At 36.9% G+C, this 20847-nt stretch overlaps 1 protein-coding gene across 1 annotated transcript in view; it reads right to left on the bottom strand.

Annotated features, from left to right (window-relative positions):
* LOC126905593 (protein dachsous) overlaps positions 1–20847 on the bottom strand; it is an 81170-nt gene that overhangs the window by 19054 nt on the left and 41269 nt on the right. The window contains exons 3-5 of the mRNA XM_050685450.1: positions 3390–3561; positions 2231–2428; positions 1390–1674 (exon numbers count right to left, since the gene is read on the bottom strand). Coding sequence (XP_050541407.1) covers positions 1390–1674; positions 2231–2428; positions 3390–3561 — 655 coding nt within the window. The remainder of the gene's footprint in view (positions 1–1389; positions 1675–2230; positions 2429–3389; positions 3562–20847) is intronic.

Genomic DNA, 20847 nt, shown 5'->3' with positions numbered 1-20847 from the left:
TTTTATCTCACTTGACTGTGTACCGAACGATTCGTTTGCATGTTTTATGACTTATGAGTGTACACGATAAATGTCCGGTGTCACATTATTAAAGCATTACACAGGCGAGTGGTTTCGGGAGTCGCTATAAACATGACGTATCTTTTGGCTACGCGTCTCGTCGTGAATTAATTTATAAACAAAATATTATAATATTGTACACGAATCGCGGCGTTCCGGTTTATTTAATTTGAATGAAATATTAATAACCATCCAGGGACGCGTCATTGACCGCTTCGCGTACAATGGAGGAACAAGAGAATGGGTAAAATAACGATAAACAACTTGAGCTGGCTAAGTTGATAGACATAAAGTTCGGTTATTTACGTCGCATGTAAATACATAAACGACGTCGCGCAACAATGGCAGTTGCACCGTCTCATCATTACAGACTGATGGCTTTTTCAACGACAGTCAACCGAAGAACAAAGAAAACATTGCGTTCAGTATATCAGTGCACGTAGGGCGATTGTTCATTCGAGGGGATGCTGACACGAATAAATCTGACAAGAAATCGAGCACGACGATGAACGGCCGCGATTAAAAAAAACAAATAAAATATGCTAAATAGAAAAGGCTGTGTGTTATCGCGAGCCAGCAAGTCTTGGCTGCTTTCGATCGTCCCGTGCAACTTGCGGTATGCTTTTCCGCCACGCCGTGTGTGCGTTTTGTCTTCCGGATACTTTAATGAACGACAGTCGTGACCACCACAATATACGAATACATATCAGCCACCGAAATTCTCGCCACTACTGTTGCCAAACCAATACACGATGCACGACGTGTAAACAGAGACGTTACACTCGGGTGCGAGAAGTAGTAGGACGATACGCTCACGCACCTTCCGTTTATAATAATATTATTGTGACTTACCCCCCGAACCACAAGTCGTGATTGTATGAAATAAAGACGTATTGCAAGTCCGGTACAATTCACGACTTTGGCCAGTGCACTTCATCTTTGTGCATACATTCCCCGCCGACGCGCACAACATTTATTCATGTGCACTTTTTTTTGCATCGTGTCTACTATTTAGCTCCCGACGATGCCATTTTACCCGCAGCCAAACAAGTTATATTACACAATACAAATGTACACACACACACACATGAACGTATCCTTTGCACGCACGAAAGAATCTGCGTATTTACACGGTTCAGTTACAAAATACAGTCGTTAACCAACCGAAGTATTTTGTTTCCATCCATCCCAGTTCCTCCCTATTTCCCCTAGCGCAATACCCTCGGTTGTTTTCGCACGACTACGACATCTCAACACGTTTAGGCGTGTCGCAAGTTTCATGGCATGTTAACGCGGTCAACATATAGTTTAATTAAACTGTACGCATACCCGATTGTTGATGTGATACAGCGACTGTTCCGACAGTTGTTCCTATTGCAGTATCTTCAAGTACAGCGAAAGAGTACTGAGATCGAACGAATACGGCGTAAGGTTTTGATTCATCAACGGCCAAAACTGATATCCGTACCCGTCCTACTTGTGCTGCTTCGTTACCGCTACCGTCTTTGGCGGCTATCAGCAGCTGGTAAACGCCGGCTTTGAGTTGTGCCGCCCAAATCTCTCCGGTAGTGCCGTCCAACCGAAATGATGATTCGGAGTTTTCGTTGTTGGGCCCTGTATGTAAAACAACTAGTTGAGTTTATGTAAAATTTCTATTTTTTATTCTATGAGAGACGACAATGTACATTTTAAACGAATGGATACAATTTAAGTCTTCGAGTAAAACAGTTAAAATATAAACAATAAATGTACTTTCTGTAATCGCTCGTCTTAACTTTTTTTATGTACACGCAAGCGAGTATAATTTAGAGATATCGTTTCTTTGTGTCAATAAAATAAAAAAATATCTTGAAATCGAATAGAAACAAATGGATAATTTTTTAGGCGTTGTTTGCGCGCTTATTGCAGAAATTCTGCGTGGGAAGGAAATACGCGTTATTTTTTGATCGATGGCTTCCTATGAGCTTTTTTAATAAATACAAACAAGCATAAAGGCGAAAGGATTCAACAGGGCAGTTGCCAAACGCCAACGCAGTTATGATTCGCTGACAAGATTAAGTATAATAACCGCGAACAGCATCCTGTGATATTGAATAATGCAATAAAGGATAACAAAATAATTTAGAATTTTATAAAATGCTATCCAGTTGTACAAATCGAGAATAATTACCTTTAGCCGATATCAAGTTATAGGACACCACGCCATATGATCCAGAGTCCAAGTCTCTAGCACGGACGGCCACGATCGGACCCAGATTGTTAGGGCTCCATACAATTGATACGTTGTATTCGGCTGGTGAAAAAACGGGCCAGTTGTCGTTGATATCCAGTACGTCTATTTTAACTACAGCGCTTGTGCTTAAGCCGCCTGTAAATTGTAAGTAATATAGTTAACGTGATAAAATCGTCCACGTAAGTACAATTAACACGTGTCAATTTTCCATAGGGATTTATACAAATGGGATATTTCTGTCACACCATGTAACACTACTTTTTACACTGTTATTATAGAATAAAATGCGCCGAAAATTATAATGATATCGGTGGCACGCTTTCAATATTATCACAACAACAAAGAACGCGTAGCTGATGAAAAGCAGTAATAAACCGACAAGAGTAGATGTGTTGAAAGACAAGGGATGAGCAGCAACACCAGCAGCAGGTGGCCGCGAAAAGATATTTATTCCAGCGGATCTCTGCCGCTGGCTGACCAGATAGATTTCAACGGACCTGCTGAGGTGCTGTACACTTCCTCACTCAGAGACACCGATAAACATCGGATGCGTCTGCGGGTTAACCGGTTTACGCGCGTGCAATGGGTCTCTGATTTATCGACGGCAGTTTTGTACGGTCACGTGGGTTTTTTTTTCAAGTTTGTGTATACCAGGCGAATATATTAAATATTATATTAATGTGGTGCGAGAACAATAAAGTGTTTATATTGTTTTCGGGTAAAAAGTTTCAAAAGTTATATTTACATTTATCATAGAACTGTTTATTTGACGATAAACAAATTTTAACGAAAAATCATAAGGCCCCGAGTGGTTTTTTATATCTGATAGTTATTGTAACCCCCCATAGATAATTGTGTAAATAAATATACATACGAATATACCTATTTCAACAGGTGCATTTCCTCGAGGGAGAGGCGTTCTCTATGAAAAATACATTAGACGAAATGAGTACGTTTATTTTTCCGGTTGCAGGAGTCGTTTAACGTAATTATAATTTATTTATCAATAAAATTTCAATTTTTTAATGGCCTTTATCGCTGTTATACTCAAAGCGATATTTTTGTGCCAAAGATATTCTGTATACGATATATTTACCTCTATCTGTGGCAATCACTGGGAACTCGTATAATTTCCGCGTCTCAAAATCCAACGGCCCTGTCAGACAAATGTCTCCTGTGGCGGACTTGATGAAAAACGGTCCGCTGTTGTCAGACAGCGTGAAATTTACCATTGAGTTGACTCCACAGTCTGGATCGGATGCAGATACCTATAAATAAAAATGAATGTTTTAATGAATTGTTCGTTTTTAATGTTTATACAAATCAAGTAAAAAGATATTTTAATAAATCTGGCCATACGTTACGCTGTCTGGGTAATAACATTGTAATACATAGATAATTGAATTACACTTAAGAACCGTTGTAATAGCTAATTGTCCGGATGAGTTCACAGTCAACAGTCTAGTTTAATGACTCATAAAAAACTTATTTGTCCGAATTGTCTAATGCGGAGAACGAATTAGTTTGTTTGCGTAAATAATTCAAGTATATATATATATATATATATATATATAGTAATATTGAGAGGGTGTCCTACAAGGATTTACTAATTGGCCAAAAACAGCACAGCATGACGTCTATAACAGGGTTTAGGGTAACTAAATTTGTACCAACAACTGATTAAATCAAATGCCAACTAGGCCTTAGAGTTATTTTCTTTATCAACAATTGTAATTATAATTACAATAGCCTTAACAGAAAAGATCTGTTTCAGTCAACACACCCATGGACGAATGGGTGTATTATGTGTAATATTGTATTATGATAAACACTATAGTCAATAATTGCGTTTTTGTAATGTACAAGGTATTTCGAGACCTTATTATGAAACGAATATATAAAACTAGTATAGTATTTTATTAAGGACTAGAACGTCAATAATAATTACTGTAAATGGATGAGATATTTATTACTTACGGGTATTAGTACAATTATTAAATATTATTTTTTTCTACGTCCAAAGAATTAATAAACTATTATCATAAATTCGATTTTTTACACCGTTCAAGGTGTTATGTCCAGACCGGTTCACAAAATATAATAATATTTTAGTATTGTACTATTACTGGGTTATTTCGATAGCGATTTTGCGTAAATCACCCAATGAATAGGCTGAGAATTATTGAAGCAGATACCATTTAAAAAAACAGCCCAAAAATATATGACACAAGCCAACCCGACATACGTTGACGTTTGACGGGTGCAAGATCATAAATATCGAACTAAACGACAACGGCTACCACCAAATGAGATTTAACGAGCCGTAAAAACATTGGGGTGAACGAATGACCACCTTGTAGTAGCACAGAGAAAATAGCATTGTTTTTTTTTTTAATTGTTGCCCGTGAGGTCGTCACGGGATCCCTCATTAGTATTAAACGTAATGAACGAGGTTTACTTAAAACGTTTACGTTATTAGATCTGTCAATTGTGACTGCGCAAGAGTTGACCGCATTATAAAATTAAAACAACATTGTTTCTTATAAACATTATTATAATTTATTGCTGCGTACGAAGTTTAACGATAACAAAACTAAGCAGCAGACGTGCACAAACTATTATACGCAAGTATAATTAAAGGCTTTCAGTTCGAGAGTCGTAAAGACAAGAGCGTTTCCTATACATGTGTATACGATATACGAGCCAATAAACCATATTACGAGAAATATAAGTATTCTGAGAATTCTATACACATGTACATATAATATACTTGTATTAATGCAACGAAAATTAGATGGTCACAATGTTTGTCGAATGATGCACAAGCGACTACATGGTAAGTAATACGGAGAAATCGTTTCATGGGCAAAATAGTTTTGATACGGAGCTGCAATCATGTTACATGATATATATTGATAAGCATTAAATATAAATGAATTATGTTTTATTTATGTCTGTCCCCTAAGCAGTTTTAATATTAGAGGACAAACAAGGTACTCCTTTAGACGGTTCTTCTATTAATATTGTAGTAATGGAAAATTATTAATAATTTTTTTTTTTAATTGAATCGCTAAAGATTTTTATCATTGTAACAACTTAAAAATAGTTACTACGAGGACCATTGTTTTATAACAAAAAAAAAAAAGATTATGATTGTGTGCGAAAAAGAACATACAAGGGTTAAGATTATCGAAGAAAAGATTAATATTATTTACACTGTTTATGAAGTTCCTGCATCGCGGTGTTTTCATCATGTGCTAAGTCGAGTAACTGGGAAACAATTTTTAATCTTTCCAAAGATAATCAATCACTACATGTGACTTATGCAGCGTTTAGGTGGAACCTTGTAATTACCACAAGTTTTCTACATAACCTATCTGTTTTTGGTAATAAAATAAAATTGAAGAAACAAAAAATATTAACGCTCCAAGTAAGTCGTAACGGCTTAAGTATTTAATATGCAGAGGTTAATGATACATTTGCAGGTTTTCCGATATGGCTTACATAAAAACGAAAAACTAATATCCTCTGTTGTTTGGGACCCAATCATTTTGAGCGGTCATTGTTTTATGGTGACACTGCGATTTTGCAAAAATTTGCTGATGTCCGGTTACAAAAAAAAACCGTTTCTCATTCTACTTGGTTTCACATGCACCCAAAACCCTAAGTTTCTTTTAAACGTTGCACACCCGTTCTCAGTGTTCGACCGGCAGTTGCAGTCGTACGAATTAATCGGCCAGTCGAACGATATAATTTATCGGTCTCGGTCGCCACGATTCTCCATTATTCACGGATTGTCTTATGCAAACAAAGATTGTTATCAACCATCTGCGGCGACGGTGGTGGTATGCTATCGGTCGCAAGTTATTTCTTCCCATATGCTAACCCAAAGTTGCAGTAGTTGCGCGTTTGCGAAGATTCCGGTGATCGGAGATAATGATCAAGTTATCTGTTTGTAAGAAACGTTAAACAATCGAGACTCGCAGCTATTCAAAAGAGATACTCGTTATTTGTATACCGGAGATAATTCCAACATGTGTATTAAGTACAGCTAATATGATTCTAATACAATTGTCTATTATATTAAATGATAAAGTTCACGGCGAATGGTATAAGCTCAATGCTATGGACGTTTATTAATGTCCGCGATCGTATGCACAAAGAGACGCGAAAACAGTTTATGGCCACTTATAATCTGCGATAGCCAATGAAATATGTGCTGTTGCAAATACCCACGAGCGAAGGAATCATAAAAACGGTAGGGGATGACGTGAATAGATTTTTATTTCATAGAATTTTCGTAGCTTTCTTCAGAAAGGAATTTTCTGATGACCATAAAATCGATGAAATTTTTTCTACTTTAACGGTATCCGTACGTGAGTACTCGAATGCAATTATACGGGAGACATCAACTATTAGGAAAGCTCGTGATTGATCGGACCCGGGTTCAGTCCAAAAACCGGTATTTATTCACTCTGATAACTATTATGACGAGACGGTACTGCAATTCAATTGGGAGGAGTCTTTACTTAATCGATTTTCAACTCTTGTATGCGCTATGCAACGCGACTGCCATCTTTTCCATCAGCTACGCCTTCCGTACACATTTAACTTAATGCCGCTGTTTTTCCATATATAAAATATCGACCGCCACAAATCACCCAACGGTCAATTTACAGACACCTAATTGGAAATAGCCTTGTGTACATCCTAAAATGCCATAAGAACATTATAAAAATATATTGAAAGGATAAATAGTTTTTTTTTTTCGTAAAGCCAAAGACTTAAATAAAACACGGTGGTTATTTAAAATTAAAAACATATACGAAAAGTTAATTTTGCTCAGTTTTATCGGTCGGTCGTGCTGACGGTTAATGAGGTATTCGTGTAAAGAAATAATAAACTGCAAAATGATTTCCTATAATGTACACCGTAAGCAAAACAAACTTTGGCGCATCGAATTGTAAAAAAAAAATACGCCGAAAGACTCATCAAGTGTAATAAAAACAAATGTAATAAAATTTTCTGTGTGATGGTTATTTTTGCTATAGAATGAATCATAAAATAATTATTATTAGTTGGTCGTACAAGGATATATATAAGATGACTTCGGTATCCATCTCACGGTTCGTACTCAATCGTTGAGTGTTGTTCACAACATTAAAATGTATAACACATCAATAAAAGTTTACTTTACAGTTGATTCAGCCAGTTTGTTCGCCTTGTACTCGCAATAGTACCAATTCACCTAGCGGCTATCTTTTTTATTTTATTATTTCTTAATTGAAACGTTCCGTAGTCAAACAGGGAAAACGCACTCAGACGTACGAGGGATATACTACCGGAGGTGGCATTACATACTCACACATATCGATTAATTACCGTTCGGATTAACGAGCAAAACTTGTTTGTCTTTAAATAGACCGCTGCAGTGGTACGACATTATTATGCGGGTTGCCAAAAACCTTGAGGCGACGACCCGTAAGAAAAAATTGATTTTTTCAAAGGTGTTTCACGACAAGAGAAGAATTTGTCGTCTATTTTAACTTTTTTCCTTATTCGCAAATCGAAACGGCCCTAGAATAGTGTCTTTGCCAAATAATATTTTTTTTGCCGCGTGAGGTTATTCTCTGTTACATACACTACTATTTATGTATAGGCACTCACAATGTTGATGTAACACTTGCGAACAGAGAATTATTTTACTGTGTATGTAAATTCACAAGAAAAGTGACAACTAATGGTAAAATTTTATATATTTGCATAAAAACGCATTATCGTCTCGGCGGCGGGTTTGTTTCTTCCCTATTATTACCCTTCCATTCCATTCGCATTCTCTATAATTGTTTCAGAACTCAAACATTTTTTAAAGAATGTTTGTTAAAAATATTTTGTTCAATTTAAAAATGTCCTGTTCCACTTTAATCAATTGAGATTTATGTAAAATGAACTTTTACATTATTTATAAAAATGAATATTTTATGTTAATTAGAACGGCGGTCGCGAATTATAAAACCATAACAAGTTATTCATTGTTCGCCTATTATCGGTATTATTTATGGTGTGAAACGGCGAAACATAACGGTTTTCAAAAAAATATACATACATCATAAAACAATTGAGACTGGCAGACCCCACGGAACGCGCTCTTCGGAAAAACCACTAAAACATCCGAATAATAATTTCTTCCTCCACAAGGCGATGGGCAGTTTTTTTTTCAATTCACTTTTTTTAACAGTGCAACACACGTTATGTTTACACTGCTGCTGCATTATACATATGCGTTGACGATTTATGATCGAGACCGCATAAGTCTCGTGGAGAGAATACCGAAGAAATTAATCGCCGCTGGTGAGTGCTGATGTATTAATGGACCGTCGTACAATGCGACCGTTCCTCATATAATGTTATGAAATAAAAAACACAGAACTCCCGTCGAACGCGTGCTATGGTTTCCGAAAAAATTTTTTGACGTGACCCCGAGCAAGTTTATTTGGGAAGTTTGTAGGTCCTCGGTCGTAGATCGGCATGAGTTTTGTACGCACTGCATTGGTCCTGTTGAATAAATCAGCGCCACCAGTCGACATGTGGTATATAGAAACTGACGACGGGAAAGTATAAAGAAATAAATTGTCAAACAGAATAATAATGTACTTTTAAATATATATTTTTGAAACACTGTTCGATATCGAACGATTTAAATGAATTCCGTGAAACAGATGACGCCGTCTATGAATCTTAATGCGTTGATTCGTTATCACATCATTTTCATGTGAAGTAGTAACACTGTGCGTTAAAGTCTCTGGAACACTTCGTGTCACCGAATAACGCGACGGCGATGAAAACACAAAATCGTGTACGAGATTCGATCAGTAAAAAGAAAATTGTTATTATTTATTTTGTCCTCGTCGACACGAACAATCACCGAAATCATGAGACTTCATCAATTATTGTAATACAACAACACGGTCACGGTATGATAATGCATGCACATCTGCGTTATGTATTCGATCAGTGGTACTTAATAATACGACGTATCGGACATAAATGTGGAATAAATGTTCGGGTAGGAATGCATGGAAGGACAGAAAAGTGGTGTAAGAGTGCCGGACGGGAAACCGAAACCAGAAAACCCTTTTAGTCGGCTGTCAAAAATAATAAACATTAGGCGTAAACCTAAATTAACCTCGTCCGTGTGCACCGTCTGTGTGTACACATATTTGACCCGGCATCGTGTGTGCATTGCTGTTGTCGTTTCAATAGCCCGTCATTATCGTGATCGACGCGATTTTTGTGGGACGCGAAGTCAATATGATTAATATATAAGTACATACCTACCCCTCTTTAGGTGTTCGTAAATAACGCGCGGACCTAGAGATTAGTTCTACCGAGACTGAGATAAGAGAGTCTTTATGCGAATTATTTTTTAACACGGCTGTTGTATTATGAAATAAAAAATCTATTTACGTCCTTAACGTCTTGTAAATGTGGCATGACAACACAATCCAATAAAACACAACGAAAGCACATTTGGTACCGTTCTGCTGCTCGTATCATCAAAGTCGGCAGACTGTCTGATCTTTTACGTGGTGAATTTGAAGCATACGTTATTGTTGTAATTGCGATTGTAATAATAATAATAGAAGATTATACGGTAGGAACGGGCGATTAAACGGCACTTGTTTAGAGCTTCTATAACCGTGAAAAGTTATAATATTTTCATTCAGAAAATAGACGCCTTCCTTGTAAAAAATACATATAAATTATAATATAATCTAGCTCGACGTTAGTTTATAAGAAACAAACAGCGGCGCGAAGATAAGAATCGACACGAGTGCAAGGTTTTCAGTAGTTTCTCATCTGTAAATGTACGCATAATATGATATACATATATATTCTTGTTTTCCGTTTGCACAGCATCAGCGTCGGCCGTTAATAGATCTTTAAATGATTCGCGGTCAACATGTTCATGTACTTACAATATACATAACATATATAGAATGTACAACTACACGAACTTAGAGATGCAGTAAAAATAAAAAATAATGGAACGGATGATAATTTATAGGTCGACACCGTGAAAATGTTGATTTCTCCCGCGGTGTCAGGGTAAGTGCGAACATAACGTATAATTCATACGTCTTCGTTATCAAACGCAAGACGAAGAGGTTGGACGCCGAGATATTTGCCGAGTCATTTGTGAGAATCTGAAGGACGCCGAAGTGCCGACGGACGGAGAATCAGAGGGGTTTACTACCCTGAGCGGCATGGCATGTAAGCCCACAAGAATCGAGTAGTCATGGCCGTTACTGGTACACAGGGTGCCCGACTCATCTACGGACTGTACAGTGTATAATAGAACATACACGTATCCCTCGTGCGTATGCCCACAACCTGTCATTATATTGTTCTGCCCGATGGACTAATGATGTAGGCAGAGCCTTCTAGCCATCTGCGCCTTTTTCATCACCACTCGTCGTTTTTTTAAAAAATACCAAAGTTTTTATGCCGTTATACCGTACTCAATATTATATAACACATATAGAGTAAAATTCAAGGAACCTTTGTGATAAAATACAATTGTGTATGAATTCAAGACAACAGTTTGTCCCTTCAATATGATTGTCATACCACAGTAGCTGTGTATTTTATCGTGAAGATTACAATATGAATATAAGACTGTCATGAACAAGGAAATATCTGTTCGTTTTAACGCGTTTAAAATGAGTTTGACAGCAAATTTTGTAACTCGGGACATGCGATAATACATTTTCTTTTTCTTCGCCTTTACTCTAACTACTCGGGGTCGGCCGCATGCGATAATAATTATCGAAGAAAAACATTTCAGCTTTTAATGTCTAGTACTGTCGTATATTTGTAATCATCATTATTCTCAAAGTATTACATCATTCAGCGGACGCTTCATTATCTAAGTTCACTCCTTTGACCGTAGCTCTATAGGTCTACTGGTTTTCTTCATATCACCGAAATTACAACGAAAAAATGACAGGCTTTTTTCTCTGTAAACGAACAGATATGAAATATTATTGTAAATCGACATCATGGCTGCTAGCAATGTGGCACATAGGTACTCCTTCTTTGGCTAGGGGTCATTAAACACCCGCCCGGAGAAGCGTTACCGAAGCCAACTGTATACCGATACGCTGAAACGTGTAGGAGTGGGAGGGCGAAAATTGTTAGACAAAAAAAAAAAACCGAAAGTAATCAGTCGTCGGAATTAGTGTACCTATGAAGTAGTTATTACACAAGAACACGGCGATGGGAAGCAGTAATTGAGGGTTGCGTTGAAGAAGAAAAAATGTATAGCCAATGACATTGGAGACCGCAAGGAGGAAATCATTATTTTGGACTCGGCGGCCGTTGTCTCTGCGTGTGTATAATAAACATACAATTGTGTATGTGGCGGCTCTCGTTTTTGTCTTTGCATCGTATAAAACATTCAGTACGGCCGCGTACGCATAATAATGTACTCATGGGAAATAAGAAGGAGACAGACGTTTCAGGGTTTTCAGGAACATGTCCGTTAGTATAAAATAATTGACGTATATTATTGTCCGCTGTTCGGGTGTATGCAGCAGGTAGACAATTTTTGACGTTCGCATTTGTGTCCACCTCAGATACAAATTCTCATTTTGCAGAACCACTTGGCCTGTTCATACGGAGAATGGAGTGCGCATTATACACTGGCACTATATTAAATTAAAACTCCAAACGGCTTGTAAAGGCGACGGACAAGCAATATCTGTCATAATAATACCGCCCACATACTGCGCGCACAAGTGATCTTGCACAGTAGCGCTGGCCCGGTCCAATAAATAAAATTTACCGTTTTTGCTATCGAAGGAATACTGCAGAGAGAAAACGACATAAAACCGCTTGTGCGATGGAATTTATTCGTTATAAATAATATTATTATTAGAGGAAAAAAAGAAACGACCGTTTTTTTACGATTGTAGTCAACGCGTATATACATTGCGCATGGACAGCACCGGACAATTTCACGTCCAGACCGATGTCGCTTAACGTGTCATCGGTGGGTTTGTGGAATTACCGGGTGAAACCGTTGGCAAATGTGTTCAATGTGTCGTAACGCACATATAAGCAGCCACGTCTAATGCGACGGGGGGTCCAATTAATTCGAACGAATTTACATTGCGTAGTCGTTTAGCGCCAAAATTATAATACTTGGCCGAGAAAAAAAACTTGCAATCGTATAACGCGACCAACTGTCATTAAATTATAACGCGACTTCAACGAGTGTCATGCGATACTATAAAAAAACGAAACGAATTCGGCATGAAACTCGGACGTGTCTCATCGTTCATTTGTCTTTTGGCGGGAGCGCTTAAATTATTAAATACCGCGGACGGCAAAATCTTTGAAAAATTTTAGGCCAAAAAAAGACCGCCGGAGACAGTAGACGCCACCGAGAACAAATTAAGGCCCAATCGACACACACGTGAGTAACCTTTTTGGGGGTGTGTTCAGACGGACGGGACACAAGGGAGGGAAATTATATAGAATAACACCGACGTATGTAGAACCAATTTATGTCCTATATAGTGAACGTCGCGTCGGAGAAAAGGATAAAAAGAGTAATCATCGCCGTAACGACTGTGGGGACTATCTGCTGCCGTTGCCGGCCAGTGTTCAGGACCGCACACAACGGCAGCATCGGCGTCGTCGTCGGCCGCTTTAGTCATATTGTAACCTATACACTCTTGCACGACCGATTTCGCGTAAACATGACAAGATAAAAACAAAAAATGTACGTACACATGTACACATATATGCTTTATATGCCTACTGCGACGCGACAGAGCTGTGATGTAGTAGCACTTAATGTAAGCATCGACGTCGTTTTACCGGGTATATCACATGTATACGGTTTGTGGGCGTCTGATGCATACAACTCTAGCACTGACTCGTATTTATGGACGAATTATTACCATTATACATCACGGTCTACATGGATAAAAAACAAAGTGGATTCGCCGCATAACTTATTAAAGGAAATTATTGGACGGCCATGAAATTAACTTTGGATGATATTATACTATTATATGTCATACATAAAAATGTGCTATACGGAATGCGAACGGCGGTGGCAGCGCCTTAAAGCTATTTAAGAAGATGGCAGATATCTTTAGCAGGGCAAAGTACGATTACGCGAGAAAAATCTCATAGATGTTCAATATTTCATTTGCCGTGCATTTTGTTCCGTAGCGGTTACACAAGACAGTAACCGTCGCATGTACGGCTAGCCATACGGTAAATAAATTATACAATTAACTTTATTCAAAGTCAATTAGAATTACAGGTAAAAGAGAATAGAGAAACGACTAGAATGTCGTCGACCAGAAAGGAAGTGGGTTCATCAACGTTCACAAGAGATTTTGGGCGCGAGTCTATTATTGGTCTCGTTGATTTCACCGAATGCAATACAATTAATTCTTTGGAAGTGTGAGACTTTAATCAAGTCACCCATGAAAACGTGTCGCACAGTTTCTCTGATGTTATCAATTCGAATCTATGATTTTATTAATGATAGTTCATTACAAGACACTTCACGTGAGCACAGTATTTACATCTTAAGAAACATACATCTATGTCGGTAACATACCAAATTAGAATTAATACAGCCTCTACAGATGAAACATGAATGATGTTTTTTATGAATTTATCTAAATAATTAATAAGTATTCGTCTAACGCAAGCACTCCGAGTAGAGATGACTATCTGTTTATAAGGAGTAATAACGTACAACAATATATATATTGTGCAAATTTGGCGAAGCAATTGTAGTCGCGAGGGCTATATAAGCANGATGACTATCTGTTTATAAGGAGTAATAACGTACAACAATATATATATTGTGCAAATTTGGCGAAGCAATTGTAGTCGCGAGGACTATATAAGCAAAAAAAAACGATTTGGTTCACTACAATTTGTCCTGAACAATTAGCGTCTGATATTATGGCCGCCGCGACAAGCATTTATTTATCGTTTGCAAAGAAGAAATGGGCATGGAAATAACAAATGTGCTTTGATGACAATGGGGCATTTTCACGAGAGAAGGGAGCAGCAACGAGCTTAAGAAAAAATGGACAATGAGGTTCGTAAGGTGTCGTGCTAGGATTCTAACATTCATTGTTCTTCGGATTATTATACTCGACCCGAAGGGTCAGCAAAGAGAACAGAACCGTTGCGATCAAACATTTTTCTTATGTAAAACTAAGTATGCACGTACCGAGAAGTAATGGTAATTATTGCATTGCTAATAATGCATAAGACGCATAAGTAATTCTATGCATTGGATACAGTGTGCGTATATCTAATTCGTCAGAAAATTCCGGTAAAAATAAAATTTATTATTGGCTTTCTGTTCAGGAACGTTTGAATTTCAGAGCTGTTTTTAAATATCTCATCTATGAGGTCTCGTGGAAATATTCAATTGTTCGATCATCGATTAAATACAAATAAATAAATCACACATTAAGAAATTTCGACAACTATCTTTTGAATGGACCCTAGCCGTAAGTATATATTAGATAACATTAGCATCGCGCTGTTCTATTGGTCGAAAAATTGTAATCAACATAGACGACAAGAACACTATCAGTTAGCCTTATTTGGGGTTTAAAAATGCGTTGCCAAAATTTCCTAGCGTGTGGTCCATCTATTTGTATGTGATCAAAGGTCCGAATACTAGTAAAATTGTAGCTACATCAAAGGTCGCTATTGGATTTCAAACGCAGTATTGTTATATTTTTACTGTTGCCCGGTACAAATTGTACCGGAAAGAGATTTGAAATGCTACGAGATATAACCGCGATGGGCATTTCTTGCCTAATAATCAAATTCATTTTCTTATCCATCAGAAGGAACAATGGATATGCACTAGTATCGTGTCTTGTGGTCGCGGTAGCATTGAATGCAGCGGACATGTTGGAAAACTAAAATATCATTCCAATGTAATTACAATGTGCGGTTTGTGTTATATTGTGTACGTGTATAATATTATATAGCTGGTACTTTGAAATGTTCATGGTCGGTCCTTATTCCGGAATACATTAGAGCCTATAATTACAGTGAAGAATGTAATGGCTATTTTCTTCCATGGTCCAATCCACACACCGGCAGGTCAAACAACCAATTTTGACGAGTAACTCTGATGATGTTCGGTTTATGACGTCTTACCGAACATTTTCGACCAGAAGCTTATGAATCTACGTGTACTCATAGTATGTTCTTTGTCGTTTTTTAGCACTTAAAGGGCAGCTGCACTTTTTTCTCGTGTAATTTATCGCTATTTTTCCACAGATTATTCAGTTAATCTCTCTATACGTTTGCACACTTATTAAATTAGTACCATGCACTCGATAACCCACAACAATTTAATTAATTTTAGTTACTTTACTTCTAACTGTACTTAGGACTAAGTTTAACAGTATACGATAAGCGTGTATGATTAAATTTATTTGTAAACAATAATAATAATTATTGTAATAGAGACACAAGTAAAACAGACAATTATTTCTGATATAAGTCGCTCAGTTAAGAACAATTATAATTTTCAAGTCGATCGGTCGTATAAACCGATCATCGTGTGTTGCTTGTCAACATTTCAATAAAATGTTAGTAAACAGCTTGTCGACTTGGACATCGAAATACGTTGTGCATAAAAAATAGGTATTTAACGTATGCAGTAAACGTTGACGCTGTAAAATTTATAAACCCTTCGAAGGCTGCATACACACTGTAGGTATTGCATGTATGTCTATATAGTTTTTATGTGAACTGCATGATTTACGGTAGGAATGATGGGTTTAATGAGAAGTACTGGGCGGTGGTAGTGAGTACTAAATCATTAGCTAAGAAAAGAGAACGTGGTTATAAAAGTCGGAAAGTTTCTATATATTATTTTTCTTGTGCATATTTCCCAACCTAACGGTAAGTTTCCGTTACAGTACGATTGTTTCAACATGAACGAGCATGCATTTATTAAACAGGCACCATAAAGACCTTTGTGAAACTAAACACCCACCATGGTGTGTACGACCTCGAACACATAATATTATATACCACTATTAGGTAATAATCATGTGTATTTTAAGGTAGGACGTTGCACTCGTCAGGAGTTAATAACTGCAGCAATGAATTAAGAAAAATAAAAACCCATTATGTTAATATCATGTTTACAAAAGGGACTGAGTTAATAATACATTTGTGTGCAATTAAAATAATGAGTGGCATAAACAAAATATAAAATGGCGGATCAACATATCGGAGTGAATACTAATGGATCCCCCCTTTTACATTTGCATGTCAATGTGTTTCATACATCTTATATCTGCGTGTAGCGTAAACGGCAGCAGGCGTTAATGAAAAATTGCGCATCTCGACTAGTATAATTAGCACCGGTTGTGGGGGGGCCTGATGTCAGCTGATTGGACGGCCCATCTGGTTCCGGGTGGCTATTGGTTGGCCGGCTGATAATGAGTACCATTATGGCTGGGGTACAGTAGAATTATATACCAAACAGAGTACTGCCATCCTGCGTGTTTTACTATCAAATTTTTCACATGCTTAGTCGTCATAGATTTTCATTAGCTTGTTGATTCATATTTGAATATCTTTCTCGAATTATGATTGAAACAGCTAAAGACATATTTCAGTTAAAAAATATATTTTGAATTAATTAATCATAACTTATTAAAGTTAGGATTAAATTAGAGTTGTAACTGATTTAATTTAGTTACCTGTGAATTCAATCGAAACAAACCGATAAGTTTACACTTTAGCACATAGTGGAATGAATTATAAGATAAATAAATGGAAATGTCCGTAAATTGATCTGTACTGAAGTGATAGTACAAAATTACAATTCTTGTATTAGGCAATACTATTGTAAAAACTATTGAAATCAAATTTCATAGTTTTTCAGTAATCTGATTAAAAAACGAATATTTTCATGAGCGAAAAAAGTTTAGTGTTTCTTATATGATACGGTAATAGGTTATTAAGTATTCTATAGTTTAACTGTAATTATTTTATATAGCGTAAAGTATAAAGTGAATACAATTTAAAACGTAGACAAAATTCATTAAAAAGAAGTTGGGTTATTTTTAAACCAGTATAATATACTGATGTATATTATACACGTTAGCCTTAGCTGATAAGTACGTGCGTACTGATTACGGCCACCAAAATACTGTTAATTGAGTTTTTCACAGTAATTATGTCAGATTTTATGCCTTTATATTTAACTCCCATGCTGCAGCAAATACACGTTTTTGTTTTATTAATAATACACTTGTTATCTTTTAAACAAATTTTATTATGCATCAGAATAAATTACAATTTTCGTGTAATAAAAGTATAAGCGTAATAATATCAATAAAAATATTCAAGTTGATTAATTATATTCCTATGGGTGCTTTGTATGAAATAACGGGGAAAAAACTAATTATTAATACATTTTATAAATAGTGAAAAAACTGTCCAAATACCTAAGATTTCGATTCAATTTAACATATTTTATTCTCATAGAATTGTACTACTAATTGTTTGCTTTTTGTTGTCACCATTAGACAAGTGATATGTCTCGTTACACAGGAAATTAATATTATTACATTGCATAATAACTTTTGGAAAAGGAGCATTCAGACATGGTGTGTAATTATTTGTAATGGTAAAATTATTTTCGACTGCGATAAATTCACACGTAAACAATATAAGGACGACTCGGATTTACACACATCACGAGCACTACACGCATACCCCCACAGGAAACAAGAATGGCAGCCTTCCTGAGACGAGGTCCCAGTTTAATTAAATGATAACGCATCTAGACATTTTCTAATTTCGAAAAAAAAATGAATAATGATTATTATTTGTAACAAAACGCGATGCTCGTCAGCATAAATGTGTAATTTTATTCGCCTCTCGCATTCGTGTACGACCAGTTAATGTCTCAACACTAAACGCATCGAACTATGGTTTTATGTTACAGAACCGCGCGGAGATAGTATCTGAGGCAAAGCCTCTTGTCGGTCATGTGAATTTCACGAAATATATCAAAAAACCTAATGAGGTTTTCCATGTTGTGTTGTTTATTTGTGGGCTGTACGATAAGTGAACTTGTTTTGGCGGCTATCGAGAGTACAATTCCATTCTGTTGGTCGCTACCCGCCAAAACGCGTTAGCAAAGGTCTGGTAAATCTATTGACAACACACTGGATCCTCCTCAACCGGCTCTTTCTGCGTCTGCGATTCTATTCGCGTTCTTTTGTACATTTTATATCATGTTGACTGTTGGCAAACAATAGGAAACGACTATTGTTCGACGGACCTATGTGCAGCAAGTGCATATTGACGGCAAAGGAGGAGGAGGAGAATGAAACGATATTCAATTGTCGTTGACGACGACGGAGGCGAGTACCTGTTGCAATGCAATGTCGATCCTCTCCATTCGTTTTTTGTTATACAAAAACGGCGTAAAACGGAAAAACGTGCGTAGTGTCTATTCGGAACAAATTAACCGTGCAAAATTTCTCTGCGACGTCGCAGGCGACATATCAACAAAAACCGTATAACAAACAATAGTCACGAGCATTAGACAGCAAAGTGTAAACACTTCAAGTTAAATACACACCAGCGATGTGTTTAAGCAAATAGTATGCGTTTAGGTTACACAACAACAGTTGTACCCGTGAAACGATAACTAAGGAGATTTGGTATTGATTTAGCACTCGACTTTGTTGAAATTAGCGAAAGCGCATAGGCCGTACGTTGGTTTTAGTAACGAAAATAATAACACACCCAAGTGTCGTTAAAATAATTATGTTATGGCGGCCAATATATTATACGGCCGTTAGTGTTTCGACTGGCATTTCGAGGGACGTGTGTATTTTGGCGACCATAAAAAAGTGTCGCATAAAATTTCCAGCCGACACTGGCCAAGTCTGATGTAGTTAAAATGATTTTTTTCCCAAACACGAATACGTGCGCGCATAAAGTATCTTAATGGTCCGAGACTAACGTAAATTACTCATTACTTTTTTTCATTGCATCAAGTAGCTGTTTACACACACACACACACCTACTCGCCTAACCACTCGTCAAACTGTGCAGAGCGCGACATGGTAGTTTTGGAATAACTTGCACATCCTGCCGAATTCGAATGACAACGTGCTAAACCTAAACACCGTTTTCAGGTGTGGAAATTAAGTCGGCGGTTTTTAATTAAGTGACATTTTGTATTGAGCACATGTAAGTACACGGAAACACTCTTGTAAACGTTGAGAAACGCGGACAACTTTGAACGAGCACGTCCAGTCAGAACGGAATACATTCGCATTAATCGATTGCCCTAACCGCGCGGACCGGTTTCCCGTAGAGATTCTCCATACGTTTGGCAAATTACCGACATGTTATTAACTACAAACAAAACACATATAAATACACAGCAATGATATGTGATAATAAGGTCATTATAACCGTCGACGTTTGATGAATTCGACATCTGGACGTGGCAAATTACCGGCAGAGACTTAAATTTATCAATACGCCATTCTCACTATAATTTAATTCGTTCTGAATTTTATTTTTTTTCCAAATACCTTTCAACTAAAACTAACATTAGCCTAGTCGCGCAGAAATTATATACACAGAAGAACGTCCGGCGATTGGTTTTCGCAAGTTTTCCAAAGGTATTCGTCTCCTGACAAGTCCAATAAACGCAATCGAGTGCGTGTAAAGACTGTAGTCAACTGTCAACACGGGAGTGAACTCCTCCTTTTTGTACTGTTGTGTGTGTATTTTTAATTATAGTTTAGCTACTAGAATTCATAAGATTCGTTTAGCACATGCGCAGACACATACGTGTGTTTTTAGTAGAATTATTCGTAAAACCATACACGATTACCCTGAAATTGCTTTAAATACTAATAGAACATTAAAAAAAATAAATATACCAATTAGAAATCACATGTCTAAGAGGAAATAAGAGTTTTTTATTTGCCGAATGTATGAAGAAACTAGTCAGTATATCTTTTGCAGTGTTCTGAAAACGTGTTGACGTCACTCTAGTAAAAGGTTAATCGTTTAATTGATTATTGTTGTATCTAAAGAGCTTAAAATATCAATTTACAAAAAAAATAAACGAACAGGTGTCGACACGATATGGATATAGACGTGGAAATGAAATATTAGGTAGTCAAAGTTATAGATACGACTTAATGCCTCTCTTTTATGTGCGGTGGTATTTATACACGAACATGATATAATGGTACGCGATCCCCAAAACCGTCACCATGGGGCTTTGCATAATATATATCAGGTAAAACTAGTATGCGTGATCGCCACCGAACGGCTTGTTTCAGGGTGTTGAACGTATATAAATATATGCATATCATTGCAGCGGCGTGTTAAAAAAAAAAAAATCAAGTCGGAGATAATTATTTATGGCCGTTCTGAGGTGTTGACACGGTACGTGGAATAATATTGAACGTCGGAATGAATCATAATTG

Source organism: Daktulosphaira vitifoliae, unplaced genomic scaffold (assembly GCF_025091365.1).
Source record: "Daktulosphaira vitifoliae isolate Bord-2020 unplaced genomic scaffold, ASM2509136v1 Scaffold_4, whole genome shotgun sequence".
NCBI classification, from domain to species: Eukaryota; Metazoa; Arthropoda; class Insecta; order Hemiptera; family Phylloxeridae; genus Daktulosphaira; species Daktulosphaira vitifoliae.
This window is presented reverse-complemented; position numbering and strand designations above follow the sequence as displayed.